We start from the raw sequence: 15,708 nt of genomic DNA on the forward strand, positions 1-15,708 counted from the left end.
ATAGATCAGGTTTATCATGCGAGGCTTAGAAAACAAAAAGCACGAGCCTTGGCGAGTGCTTTTTCGTTTTCGTGCCGAGCATGATAAACCTGATCTATAATCAACACTGACCTATTATTCTATTTATCCCACTTTTTATTAAGTAAACTTTTTTTATTTAAACAAAATAAGTTTTCATGAGTGTTTGTCGTACTTTGATAATGACTGTAGTGTAACCAAGGTCAGTGTATTACTCCGCGTTCCAAAAATAACCGCTGATCAAATAATAATTTTTTTAAATCAGAATATCGTTCTGTAACAAAGTGTCGAGCGTTATTAATTACAATTTTAATCATATTGAATTGCAAATCTTTAAGTTTTATGATATCAATATGACATTAAGTTGTTATATTCAAGGAACTACATTTGTTTACAACGTAGCCTAACACCACACACAATTCACTTTCGATATCAAACTATCGAGTCGATCACGAGGTGCACAATATTTGCTTCTTTGTTATAATATGTGGTTATTTCGTGACGAAATAACAAAGATTACTTGGATTTAAGCTAATTATATACATCAACATTTTGAATGTTGAAAGTGAAACCAAAGAATTGTGAGGCAAAGTTGTTCGAACTAGAGAAAGACATTTGCTGGTGAAGTGACTGGGTGGGGCGAACATCAAGATCAACTTGTTCGACGGTAGACAGTGGTTGTCTAGGCTGCATTTCGGCCATAGTTTCGGTGCGTGAAGGTGAACAAGAGGAATCTGTTGGATTGTTACATTTACTGGACTGAGCAAGAATGAACACTTTAGATGCTGTTCAACAGATATGGTGGAATAATTGGTTATGGACTGGACTTTTTTGTGCCCTGTTATGGCCATGGTTTCAGTGGGTGGAATGTTTGCATTTCGAAGTTTTTGGACCAGGAATTTGCGAACTGAGTGGTTCGTTATTCTCTTGTGCTTGAGAAAGCCGGCGTCTTTTGCCATGGCCTTCACCATCTGACCTAACTTGTTGACACCCAATTGTTGACGCAAGAATCAACGGGATGCAGTGTCATTTGTGCGTATTGCCAGGTAGAAAATATGCTTTGAAGAAAAATCAGATGGACGCATATCCGAGTACAGCTTGTAAATTAACACAGGATTTCTTGGTCCAGACGATTGTTTTCTACGGTCAAAGGGGAGCAACTCGAACAGACTTCTTCAAAGGGGAGCAACAACAACAGAACCTATTTGCATAGTGTTAAATTTACCTAATACTAGGTTTAAATGACAATAAATGACAAAAAAAAACGTTTTTTTGCTACTTTCCTTTGTTTTAAGGTCATTAAGATTGACAAACATTTGAGATTGTCTTTATTATTGATGCACTTGGCAAATACAGGTGACGAGGTGCGTGGGAAAAAGTAGTCCCGGTTCGGCAGTTGATGACGTCATTTCGTGCCATTGATTATAGCCTTGCCGTTGATTATAGATGAAATTTAATAAACGGGGCTTTAATCAACCGATTTCGCTGTAAAATAAAAAACAAGTTAACGTTCGATTATTTGATGTTTCCGTTTCACAATCGGATTTGATTCACGAAAACATGAAAAAAAAAATTTGCGGCGAAAATCTATTTCTTGAAAAGTAATGGGATTGTTTTATATCTGAAGTAAAAAAGTAAAAATACTTGGTTTCACTTAGATTTAATTTTCTTTCACAATTAACATTATATATATATATTCCACACGAATACATATTTAAAACAACGTTCATAACATATAACTTAAAGCGGGTATATACGATTTTGTCAAATATTTATGAATTTATATAAACTATATAAAAAACTTATAATATATATATTTCAATATAAATTAAAATAAAAGTTAAGAAGAACACGTGCCGAAAAATGCGAAATAAGCCAGATATTTAATTCTGAAATTGAAAACGGCTGTACAGCCGAATTCGCCAGCATGTATACCATACATGTACGATGTGCATCTAAACTTAGTTTAACGGTTTATTTGAATTCCTGCAACGATATCTATTCATACGACACACGAACACTATCTCCGATCCTAATACAAAGACGAATGCTTCGGTTATTGTAGGAAAATATGTACGTCACTATCGGCTCGGGGCGCTAATTTGTCTTTGCTGCATTTTATGAAATTCGGCTTTAACGTATATTTTTTCTTGCCTATTTTGTGTTATTGTAACATATTTTATCAATATATTACAATTAAACACATATAAAAAATCGTATATACCCGCTTTAAAGTTTAAGATGTCATATAGTTAGTACACATAAACAAACGTTTGCATTCCCTCATATTTTCCCGCGTGAGACAAACTCGATTGACAATCAATAACACATATTACACAAACAATCGAATCGTTAATATTTACAATTAAAATTATATATATTTCAAAGGAAAAAATATCTAAAACAACGTTCATGACATATAAATTTAAGTTTAAGATGTCATATAGTTGGTACACATAAACAAACGTTTGCATTCCCTCAGATTTTTCCACCAGAGACAAACACGATTGACAATCAATAACATATATTACACAAACAATCGAATCGTTAATATTTACAATTAACATTATATATTTTCCACAGGAAATAAATATTTAAAACAACGTTCATGACATATAACTTAAAGTTTAAGATGTCATATAGTTGGTACACATAAACAAACGTTTGCATTCCCTCAGATTTTCCCGCATGAGACAAACACGATTGACAATCAATAACACATATTACACAAACAATCGAATCGTTAATATTTACAATTAACATTATATATTTTCCACAGGAAAAAATATTTAAAACAACGTTCATGACGTATAACTTAAAGTTTAAGATGTCATATATTTGGTACACATAAACAAACGTTTGCATTCCCTCAGATTTTCCCGCGTGAGAAACAAACACGATTGACAATCAATAATAAATATTACACAAACAATCGAATCGTTAATATTTATATTTATCTTCAACCTTCTAAGTTTAGGCATACTTAAGAAGTATATTTTATTTCTTGATTTATAGAAACACAAAATTGAATCGTCACATTAGACAATAAATTTGCGAAGGAGGAGTTTACAAAAATGAGTTAAGATCATTAAATGTTTCTGCGAAAACACGTTAATTGATAAAACGAATAAAACCAGCAGCGTAAGAAAACAACTTCACGAGGTTGATGTGTGCATGCAACACTTCTGCTTTCTGATTGGATAACTTAGATCCAGCAAATTCCTGATAGTCATGGTTGTTAAGCGTCTTTGAAAATGCAGTCCAAAACACGTTTAAACTAGTTATAGTCCGACCTATCGTGTTTAAGATATGCTATAAAATGAGCTTCATCAAAATCGCATTATTATTATAATTGAAAATATATAAGTATGATCATCTGCATCAGGCATAACATGTGAACCTCGGTCTCTAAAATCCCATTTATATCAACAATGTTGTTCGATCACCGCACCGAACTTTATAACTTAATAAAATAAAGGTAAGCCAACTTATCGACCCTGAATCATAATGAGCTTTTCCGCTGGCAATAACAGACCGACGTAAAGCTAGTGCGTAAAAATTATATGCATGGCGATTTACAGAGATAAGTTGGCCTTGTTCTTTGGGATATGTTATAAATACTCAATAACAAGTTATTTTCTTTGCGTCGGCTGTGCATTGTAAATTACTTTTGAATATCTTGAAATTATCAATTATTTTAGCCCAAACACTGAGTATAACAGATAAAAATGTAGTTCTGAAGATTTGTAAAAATAAGCACAAATATTAAGTGTGTTAAGTAACGCCAATGTAGGTCAGTATAAGTCAGTTAAATTATTGCCTGATTACCGATTATATACAACTGTAATAATATCAATTTCATTACTAGCTTCAATGTTTATATTTGTTGTTTTTTACATATCAAATCGTGAATATATTGAACTGTTAAGAAAATTTATGTAAAACAAACACCAAATTCCAGGAACATAATCAGGAAGGAAACTTGCTGAAATTGAGGCTACACATGCGCAAATAAATTCTTTAATCGTTACATATTAAGTTTGCAATGTTTGCTTGAGTGTTCTGAAAATGTTCTGTTCATATATATCACCGTATATGGTTGGCAAGATAAGGCCATATCCATTTCAAAGACCCCCATTAAAAAAATGTATATGTTGTTACTATAAAAATACGTTAGAGATAACAGACCGATGTTTATCGGCATCGGGCTGACATTTTTAGCCTAAAAATGGGCAAAAAGATTAATGGCTAGAAAGTACTTAAATGCGAAGACATCTCCCTTTGCTTATTGCAGTTAATTCAAAAACATACCATTGAAACTATATTATAAAAGTGTATACATCACTTTTAATGCAATTAGTGCTGTGACCCCAGCTTTATTCATATTTTGTGTTTATGTTGGTTTGTATTGTGCTGTATTGTGCTGTTTTGTACTGTTTGGGCAATCGGTCACTTGCCTTTAATAAAGGACCTACTAATTGTTTTTAATGAAAATTCAATACTGCTCCAGCAGCTGGAGTTTCACTTCTTTATATTTTATCAAAATGACAGCATGTACGGCTTCATAACCTCTATGACAAAGAACCATAATGCTCAATACTCGCTGTTCCTTCGTAATCGGAAGCATCTGAGAAAACATAAATTTACGAAACACAATCGTTACTGTGATATCGTTCATTTTACAAATGGCGAAGACACATCCGCTAATCATTATTACACTCTAAAGCGGATTTTTACATGTAATGCATTTTTGCAACTTATATCATAACGGAAATAACACATCCAAACGATTCGATCTCCAACACTAAAATAAAAGGTTGGCTATCCCTAGTAAAGTATCTTTCTAAGTGCTTACATACACACTATTTCACAAGTTAATTAAACTTCAATTGTTTTCTTCGTATAAAATATGTTTGTACTTTCGTTTTAAACTTTAACTTTCGGACAAATATATAAAGGAACTTTATAAGATTGCAAAAAAAAAAAAGATTAACAGTTAAGCAATATTATTCAGTATATTATGGCGTATTGCTTTTGTTTTTATTAAACAACACAATAAACAAATTATATATATATATATATATATATATATATATATATATATATAGAGAGAGAGAGAGAGAGAGAGAGAGAGAGAGAGAGAGAGAGAGAGAGAGAGAGAGAGAGAGAGAGAGAGAGATAGAGAGAGAGAGAGAAAGAGAAATCTTCTCTCCTCTCTCTCTCTCTCGCTCTCTTTCCTCTCTTTCTTTCTCGCTCTCTTTCTCTTCTCTCTCTCTCTCTCTCTAGCTCTCTCTCTCTCTCTCTCTCTCCCTCTCTCTCTCTCTCTCCTCTCTCTCTCTCTCCCTCTCTCCCTCTCTCTCTCTCTCTCTCTCTCTCTCTCTTTCGCCTCTCCTCTCTCTCTCTATCTCTCTCCTCTCGTTTCTCGCGATGCTATCTGCAGCGAGACAGAGAGAGAAACAGACAGACAGACAGACAGACAGACAGACAGACAGACAGACACAGACAGACAGAGAGACCAGAGACAGGAGACAGAGACAGCGATAGAGAGACAGAGACAGAGAGAGAGAGAGAGGGGGGGGGGCGGGCGGGCGGGCGGACAGGCAGGCAGGCAGGCAGGCAGAGAGAAACGATTTGTCGTTTTTAAAAATTCTTGCATAAACTACATGTGTTTTGGGTCATCAAAATGTTCACAGTACATAATTGTCATCAATATCAAAATCATCATGACTGATAAATACATCGTTGGAGTGGTTGCTGTGGTTGTTTTACAATTGGTTGTTGCTGGGCGAACGAAGGCACTCATTCAATTCCATGAACACTGGTATTAATACTAAACGAAGACGGACTTGATTCTTAAACTGTAGCACAAATAATTTTACATGATAATCTTATCTGTAAAGAAATTAAGTCAAACCATAGCCACCATGTAGGACTTAAACGATAAGGTATCCTGTGTGTAAAAGTTTCCCGACTTAAGATTCTTTAACTTTAACATTCAGATGTTCGAACGACTTTAACAATTATGTTGGGAGAGAAACAAGACTTCCGTCAACCAATCATATCCGTGCCAGAAATATTAATGTATAAATCTTATTTTATTCTAACGCATTTTAAACTCGTTTATTTGTTTAAATAACGTACTTCATATTTATTAAATCTTATTTAAACACATTAAACTTTTTCTGCAGGTGTCCCTCGTATGATATACGCGACATCGTAAGCACCAGGTGCAAACTGTGCCATAAAACGTTCGTGTTATCTTTTCACCAAAGAGTCAATTTATTAGTTTTCTTGTATATTAGATCTCCTTTCTTGGTTTGATATTTCCAAATTATTGTCGTTTAACTTACATATTCAAACATCGTTCGGGTTGATGGATTTGTTTAAAATACGGCGATATGACACAATGTACACGCTTAAATTCTTAAAAAAATAGCTTATTCTGTGTATTTTCAGGCTATTGTTCGTATCACATTTAAAAGTGGGGCTTGGTTATGTCGCAGCCTTTCGTATGAAATATAACTAACTGAAGTGTGCTTGCACTTATGGTTTCTGTATGGTGAATATTTCTTTCCGCGGTACAGAAAATAGAAATTATTTTACGACGGTTTAGATGCTTTTAAGTACATTTTGCTTTTAAAGCCTCCCAATCCGACGATATTTAGAAATAAAGCTTATCATCCTATTTCGATTTTAATTAATCCCAAAGCAACCTCAAAGGCTTATATTTATGTTTAGATAAACATAATTAAGTCCTGTGGGGGCAATATAAATTATCTAAAAACAATTTTTATTTTGCGTGGTTATCTATCGTCGACACAATCGTAACACATGCTGAATCATCGACGATTAATGTGTTTGTTTATTTATAATTTATTTTAGTCCATATCACTTTGTTCAAACATCGAATAATAGTGTTGATAAAACAGGATTGTGCAGTAGCATACTCTTGATAAGAGACGTGGAGATGTAACGTTGCTTTGATAATGACTTACCTAATATCAGTAACAATCTTTTAAATATGTTCGTTTCCGATATTTCGCTGTTCAATTAAGGAATTGATGTTTTTGAAACATAAAACATGGTGAAAGCTTATAGGATATTAATCATACTTATTATTCCGTTGATGCCTTTGGATTGTCATATTATTTTGTTTTACGAATATGACAGCAATCTATAAAGAGTTGTTGGATTAAACAGACAAACCGTTTTTTGGAGACCATTGACTATATGTTTTATTCAATTAAAAATACGTATTGAACTTGTCGTTGTTTATCGGCAATTACAAAATGATTCGCAGTTCTGATCTTTAGCAACAAACCGCGATTGCGCTAGCACACATTGACAAGTCCGATAAATAACGATACTGCAAACAATAATTCGACTGGGGCACTATTGTATATATTTGTGATTTTAATTAGGAATTACTTTATGTTATTCTGTGCTCATGTTCTGGACTTATAGTATTGCTTTATTCATGAATAATGAAAAATTCTAATATTATAATTTGTCCATGAAACTATCAGCGAGTAAAATGTTAGAATTTTGATAATTATTTTTTTTACGAATGTAAGGTAACGAATACTAGGGGCATTATTGAATAAATATAATAATCGAAATTTAAGAAATTTTAGTTAATTTTTATATCACAATTAATATGAATATATAAAGAAAATATTTGAATTTTGAAAGTTATACATATAATTTTATTGTAATAAAATAAGTGAAATTTGGAAATTTAATTAGAAATCTTTTATTATATTAGCCATAATAATAGAAATGGAATACACGGACAGTGAAAATTATTAATAAGTGTTTAATTATGAAGAATATTAAAGTATAAATAAAATAAAATAATTTTGTTTAAGATATATCGCAAAGTGTTTTAGACCAGTAACTTGAAGGGTCAGAGATGTAGATACTATTGAATGGCCAATTTGTTCCTCAAGGCTGTATACTTAACACATGTTCAAACACATAAAATATGTAATAGAAGTCGGAATAATTGCAGTTTTTTTGCCTCGAGTATTGCCTTTTATTGTAATCTGGCTCAGCCATCATTAACATCCACTGTAATGGTTTAGCATGAATGATTTTGTCAAAGTACATTTCCTGGCATGTCATTGGGTGAATACATTAGCGGTCGGCCAATCAACAATTAACAAGTACCAAGGCAAAGCTATATTGACAAATCAAACATATCATAGAATTGAAAAGAATTACTGTTGTTTTATGTTTATGTAACTGTCAATATAAATTGGTATGTTTTCTTAAGAAAGGACAGTATCAGACACACGGCCGGATATTGCGGTCACACAATTTGTTATGGGGCCGATAGGCCTCTTCCTTTAGCGTGTGGTTCAGACTATTTTACGAACATTGGAGAACGTTGTGTAAGAATTAAATCAATAGAAATAAATCGCTATGAACACTGAAATGGAGTTGTGTACTTTTGTTATGGTTCAAAAACTACGTCACAACGAACTTCGCAGTCGCAAACATCTATTTGATGGTTTATCTTAATTTCTCGTTAACAATATTGAGGTAATAACAATTTCAGCCTGAAGAATTAATATAAAATAGCCTGATGAAGAGAGCTGCTACTGTTCAAGGAAAACCGTTTTTTTAAGGTTTGGTACATGACGTCACGTGTGAGCAAGGGGCATGTGTGAGCACGGGGCATATATCGATGCAAAAGCAGTGTAAGACAGAGTACAGCATACGTCCTGAACTTATATCTGAAGCTTTTAAACACAAACTTGTTCGTCGTCTTCCTAACATGGATTATCATGCCAACCTAATTACTTCAATTAAAAACAAATCTCAACAATGTCCGTATGATCTGACCTTGACCTTACACGATTTTAAAGTTTGAACTCAACAAATTGTTTTATGAGTTGAAATAATCTAACTTTTATTCCAGACGACGTAATATTATTTAACTGAAATTGAACATTTTTACCTCTGACCATGAATTGTAACCTATAATGGGATTTAATTAAACTTAGTTTGTAAAAGTGGGATCGTTATGTGACAAAATAGTAAAGTTTTCTATGCGGTTAGCTTTTAATCGTTCAAATCATTAGAATTCGACATTTGTTCAAAGAAAATTGGATTTGGTAGGACAAATCATATCTGGATTTATTTTGAAATAGGTAGTTTATTTATTATTCTCTTCCTTGGTTGAGCTAAATAAATGTCTGACACTGTTAGTAGACTGTGAGTACGTTTCAAAGCCTCCTATAGGACATGGCTTCGGTGTCTTGACTTTCACGATCACGATCCAGAGAATTGACATAACGTTGACCTAGTTAATTTAATTAAAATTTAATTACGTATTTATATTGAAGCACAGACATTACTGAAACTGTTTGAATATAATCTGAATAAAAGTTGTAGGCAATCAACGAAGACGCTGTTTGGTCTTAGTGAAGTTGCGGTGCAATTTCTAAGGTTTATTTTATGCTTTCTAGTGGTTTATAGAGAAATATCAGTGAATAAAAACTGATAATTTCACTGTTTTAAAAAGTGAAAATTAACAGTGAGCATTATCGATAATGTTCACTGTGAAATGACGTAATTTTTTTACGAAATGAAGTCATTATCCCAACGAAATTATTTCGTTAAACTCTTTAACAATGTATATAAACTGTGAAAAAAAAAACATAAAATTAAAAGAAAATTTGTTAGATTCAATGGAATATCGATTTTAATTCACGAGTGAGTATAGAAAATATATTTTTGTCTATGATCACGAGTAAATTAAAATCGATATTCCACCGAATCCAACAAATATCCTCTATCTAACAAGATTCATGTAAGTTATGCAAAGAAAGTAGTTGAGGCGCTATGACGTCGCCGATCGTCACCGCGTTAATGAAAGGACGTGGTGAGAACAATGCGTACAGCTGAAGAAAACCGATAGCAGGATCCCCTCGTCGTGATGGTTGACGGAATATAGTTTCTTTGAGAAAATGAATTGACTTTCATACTATGACTAACGGCGTTTCAAAACACGTTGGATTTCAGCTCAATTACATTTTGTAAAAATAAATATCATCGCATTGTATGTGGCACAACTGCATAAAATCCCAATATGTGTTTGTACCTAGAGATAAAATGAGTTTCGAATAAGGTCTATTTCCGAATAAAATATTATATTAAGTTACCTTTTGTGTTATATTTTATATAATGTATATGGCCTAAGGCGTTCTGTATGCAATTAACATAAAACACGTTGTATGTTTTTATTCTGAATTGTAAAATTTTACATAACCTCTGTTTGGAATACATGTGATTAAATGTACATGACGAAAGAGCGTCATGTTTTAAAAATAGTTCCGCACAGTAGAAACGCGTGCCTTTCCCCAACTTAAAACAAATGAATCTAATGAATGGTTTTTATTTATAGTTTTGAGCAAAATGTATTTAATTAAATTTTTTTAGTAACAAGCCATGCGAAGGTCTCATTCCCAGATTTTCTTGTTTAAAAAATGTCAATTATTGTATTCAGTACCAACTATTAATATTCGGATGATCTTAACTTCTTAAAACACAAAGTAAGAAAAGTTGAATAATACATATTGCCGTCCCCGGGATTTCGATCCCTGGACCTCTGTTAGGTCAAGCTATTTTACAACCAATGTATCCCAATCGAGCTTAAGTGTAATAAAGTGAATTAAAAAACATAAAATTAATTGTCATTTAACCAAACTGTGAACATGCCCCTTAAATTTCACTGATTTATTCTTTCGAAAAAATGTTTTTGAAACAATGTTCTTATTTTTTAATGCATCTATGTTTATTATATTTGAAAGTTCATATTGTTTTAATAAACAATATCATATATTTTTAAAAAAAGGTTAACGCCGTATTTTCTTACACAATTAACGTCAAATAAAACAATCGTGTGAATATAATCTAAGAAAGACAGCAGTTATGAAGTTCCAGTTCAATAGTATTGAAAAAAATAGATACATCGTAGGTATGAATCGTATTTGAAAGCAAATACTTTTATACGATAATTTGTTGATGAGTAACTCACGATATGTCCACATCACTTAACGGTAAAAATTGCGAATTACTTCTTACAACAATGAGTTCATAAAATTAAATGTCATGCACTTACGCGTAATAGTGCTGCGTGTTATCCGAAGATATGAAAGAGAAAATAAGTCTCCATATGAAATTATACTATAAACGTAATGTTGGTGAAATACCTAACCATATATAATTAATAATTTATGGAAAACTCTGGTGTTTTCTTTTGGCGAAACACTAGTAAATTAAAAAATACGAAAATAACGAAGTGTTCTTTTGTTTACGAAGCATGCATACATCTTTTAAAACATCTTTATAGAGCATAACATGACAACAACAATACCTGCGATTTTATTTCTACACTATCTTTACAATCTTGAACACGTAGTCTTGGTTATAAAATGTTTCAGTTAAAGAGGACAAAAGTAAAGACAGCATTAACAATGATTCCAAGGGCAGCACCAGTATAATTTTATATGTCAACAAAAACAGATGAAATTAAAGGGACAAAATGTATCTACACTTTTAACAACAAATGTTATAACAAATTATTTCTTGCATATCACACTGTATTAAATATAATCCATAAATTGTATACAATCTGACGAGGCAATTATCCACGTATGTTACCCAGCAACTCCAGCTGTGGTACAATTTCCATTACAGAAGTCATCTGCGCAACATTTCTGACAGTACCCATCCCCAGAAACACTGCACTGGAAAACGCAAGCTTCGTTGTGTCATTAATTGTAACTACATTCTTGGTTCTTAATACGTGTATTTACATTATAAATAAAACAATATGGCAACAGGCCATTGCAACGATAAAATCCGTTATGCAAGTAAATTGCAAATACAAATAATGAAATTAACATTTCATACTTTTATATGAATATCATTCAGATTAAAATTGTTGAGCCGCTATTCATAACAGTAGAACATTATCGTCTTTGTGTAAACACATTAACGAAACAAAATAGAAGATTTATACAATTGTCATATGTACGCAATACATACCCTACTTTGACTGGAAATACACTTGCTGTCGAAATGCATGTACTGGTTCATGTATGATGTGCATATCTAAAAAATACGGTTTTTGATACTAATATAAATATGCAATACCAGGAATTTAATAAATCATCAAATGCAGTTTATTAAGCATTACTTTAGAGTACCATACCTGTATCAATACAAATATTTTGTGAATACACAACTCTTTGTGTATTAAAGCATTCAGAATACAGACATTGTCTCTTGAGAAAAAATCTTGTTCTAATTCAATAATTTAATAACAAAACACTAAATATACACAAACAATTATTAACAGTGGGATCATCACCTTGGAACGGTCAATGGAAATCATTGGGGGTAAGAACGATTTAGGGTCTAGCCGAACCTCACACTTACGCGCGCGTCAAAAACGAATGTAATCAATTGATTGTATATTAAATATGAACGGACAGAAAATTAAATCATGACTGCCATAAAGTGACGATTGAATCGAATGCTAAACTCATACGTTAAATTTTCTATTGTCTTAAGTATCGGGAATCTATCAAAACGATTTTCGGATAGGGTTTAAAATCATAAGTATTCACAGAAATATTGTCCATGTTTACACAATACAAAACTTCCAAGTAAGCGATGTGCCTTTAGAAAATTGTCGGTGTTTATGTGTTTCATTCTCGAAAAAAAATTGACTTTAAAGCTTACATCCTGAAAAATAGCAGCATTAAAGATATGTGTAAAACTCTTCTTTACATAGTCTGGGACATGGGTATTTTTCTGTTGTTGATTGTTTGTTTAAGGAGCAGAGGGGGATATTGACACGTGAGGTTACACATTCATATTTATTGCATGAATTTGCGTTTATTGATTGCTTTCTCCATAACCCTTAATAAATTCTATAATATTGTTAAAAACAGTCTTTTAAAAAATACTTTAATTGGGGTCATCTCTGGATGGTTTAAACAAGTCCATCCAATTTCGAATTTAAATCGTGTAAACAACGGTACCATGACATGAAAATGGACTTGTTAATTTTGCCCACGTTGTTATTGTACACTTACAACATAACAACTATTAATAACCCAACTACGTTTTAATATAAACTTACTTAACTTTACCATTTCATAGTCTGGAGCGTTGGCGAATATGTGAATACTATTTTTTATGTAAAAAATCTATTTTTTAAACAGTTGTATTTCATTTTACCTTGTCATGGATTGGACACAATATGTTTCCTTTGTTGTCATTTTACAAATCCGTGGCGTAGTAGTTCAACAAAAGAGCATTTAATTGTATTTACATATTTTAGCCCGCCAATTTACAAGTTACACTTGTTTGAATTAATTCAAAAACAATATTTATGGAAATACTATTAGCGTTAATTTAATATCCAATACCTCATCGCTTTGACATTGTGTCACTCTTTTGCAGAAAGATATGTCCATCATATCATTGCAGTCAAAACAAAGTGGTCCTCTTTGACTTCTTGCTGAATACCCTACCAAAGAAGATAAGAAGCCATATTGGAAATGATACCAACTATGAGAACAATCTTTTAAAATTGTACAAAGTTTAAGTGTAATGAAACTAAACAATACCTTTGATTCCGCATCCCTGGTCGTTACAGAAGTCGGTATTACAACAGTGTCTACAATTTCCTCCAGTCGAGGAATGACACTCCTTGCAAAACAAATAATCAAACATACTTATAAATAAACGCAAAAAATGAAAAACAATCTACTTTCATACAAAATGTTTGTTTACATTAGTTTGTAAAAGAATATGTACAAAGTTTTAGTTTGCAAATGTGCAACATATTTTATGAAAAAAAAATGCATGTGAAGTTCAGTGCTGGTTATTTTACAGTTCAAATGTTTATAATTTAAAATAAGAAACACATTTACCAATGTTTGTGTGCAGCCGCTATTATATTTCGTTGATCCATTGACATCTTGATAAGCTCCAATAAAGCAATACTGTTACAGAAAAATAATCTGTGGACAATGTGTTAATAACGCTTATAATTGTATAAGATTGTTTTTACTGAATAAATCTGGTTTAAACAATAGTGCATTTTGAATGATTTTAGCTGAGGTTAACACATTGTATATTTCATTATTGAAGCTATGCGACTTACTATCCCATAATATGTCATACAATTATTTGTCACGACAAGATCGTACCTCACCAGATCCACAGGTTGTCACCGCAGTACACGCCTCTTGACTTGACTGACTCAGACATCCAAAACATTTAAGGCCATGCTCTGATCCGCAAAAAATAAAAATATCGTTAGTTTTTAAATATATATATATATATATATATATATATATATATATATATATATATATATATATACGCAGAAAGGAAATAATGCTTTCACAGAAGATTGATAATGTGTTATCTTAAATGTGTATTTAATAAGCTGAAGAATTGGTAAAGAGCATAACATTTAACTGGACAAAATAAAATAAACTGTATAGCAACGTTTTAATTTTCATGTATTTGGACTATGCACTCTTGAACGAAATCAATGCTTTTTAAATTACCATATGAACAGTCTTGTCCGGAATACCCAAGGCGACATTCACATTTGAAGGTAGAACCAATGTTAATACAATGTCCGTTATTTTTGCATGGTATACTTGCACAGTGGTCGATATCTGTAAATGACTATTACCTTATATACACTTATTCCAGTTACACAAAACAGTGAATTGATTATAACAATATGACCGAGATGTTCCAATACATCGAAGTTGTCAATTAACAAGCGTGTAATTACGTTTGCTTTCTTTTTCAAATGATAATTATAATCTACGCTTGGATAAATCCATATGATCTTAGTATGACACAGGTTTGAAGGGATATCAAACAGTTAAGCAGATACTTTTGTGTTATAAGGAAATCAAATAAATCTTAAGAATCATCCACATTTATCTATATATACCAGTGTCGCAAATTTGCCCCGTGAAACCCGTTGTACAATGGCAGAAAAATTTGTTGACGCCATCTAAACAGATCGCGCCATTTTACATGGATGCGACCGGTACACACTATAAGTCATCAAATAGTTTAGTTATTTTCACAAATTATATTTACCCTATTCCCTTTAAGCTAAGCAAAATTACATATAGAGTTGTTATAACTTCTTAACATAAAAAGTATTGTGTTTATTTAATGCAAATACCTATGTTACAGTTTTTTCCTGCGTAACCTGAAGGGCAGTCACATAAATACTCGTTCAGATGAACGTAGCAAACCCCTCTTCCACATGGATTTCCATAGCAACCTTTGATATGAGAAAATTTGTAATTATTAGTCAAGTATACTTAAGTATCAAGATTTTATGTTAAATTAAAATTATATACCTTATATTCAGGGGTCGTTCCAACAATAACATACGTATGGAAGTGATATTTAGCCCAAGCGTTGTTCCATATTGTATGACAATGAACTTTCTTTATCGCTTAAGAAGATTACAACAGAATCCACAAATACGTGCAAACAACTGAGGCTTAACCATGTATGGAAATGACAAAAGTTTTTCCATAAAGCAATCACTTAAATTAAACAAATCCCATATGTACTACTAAGCAGGCTTTTGATAATTGTATTCTTTTATACCACCACTGCCTT

The 15,708-nt window shown here is 32.2% G+C and overlaps 1 protein-coding gene across 1 annotated transcript in view; it reads right to left on the reverse strand.

The window, feature by feature from the left end:
* Nucleotides 1-11,393: 11,393 nt before the first annotated feature.
* LOC127873323 (uncharacterized) overlaps nucleotides 11,394-15,708 on the reverse strand; it is a 24,623-nt gene continuing 20,308 nt past the window's right edge. The window contains exons 21-28 of the mRNA XM_052417138.1: nucleotides 15,260-15,361; nucleotides 14,619-14,732; nucleotides 14,253-14,335; nucleotides 13,974-14,045; nucleotides 13,668-13,749; nucleotides 13,467-13,567; nucleotides 12,076-12,141; nucleotides 11,394-11,774 (exon numbers count right to left, since the gene is read on the reverse strand). Of these exons, the coding sequence (XP_052273098.1) occupies nucleotides 11,685-11,774; nucleotides 12,076-12,141; nucleotides 13,467-13,567; nucleotides 13,668-13,749; nucleotides 13,974-14,045; nucleotides 14,253-14,335; nucleotides 14,619-14,732; nucleotides 15,260-15,361 (710 nt within the window). The 3' untranslated portion in view covers nucleotides 11,394-11,684. The remainder of the gene's footprint in view (nucleotides 11,775-12,075; nucleotides 12,142-13,466; nucleotides 13,568-13,667; nucleotides 13,750-13,973; nucleotides 14,046-14,252; nucleotides 14,336-14,618; nucleotides 14,733-15,259; nucleotides 15,362-15,708) is intronic.

This window comes from Dreissena polymorpha, chromosome 3, assembly GCF_020536995.1.
Source record: "Dreissena polymorpha isolate Duluth1 chromosome 3, UMN_Dpol_1.0, whole genome shotgun sequence".
NCBI classification, from domain to species: Eukaryota; Metazoa; Mollusca; class Bivalvia; order Myida; family Dreissenidae; genus Dreissena; species Dreissena polymorpha.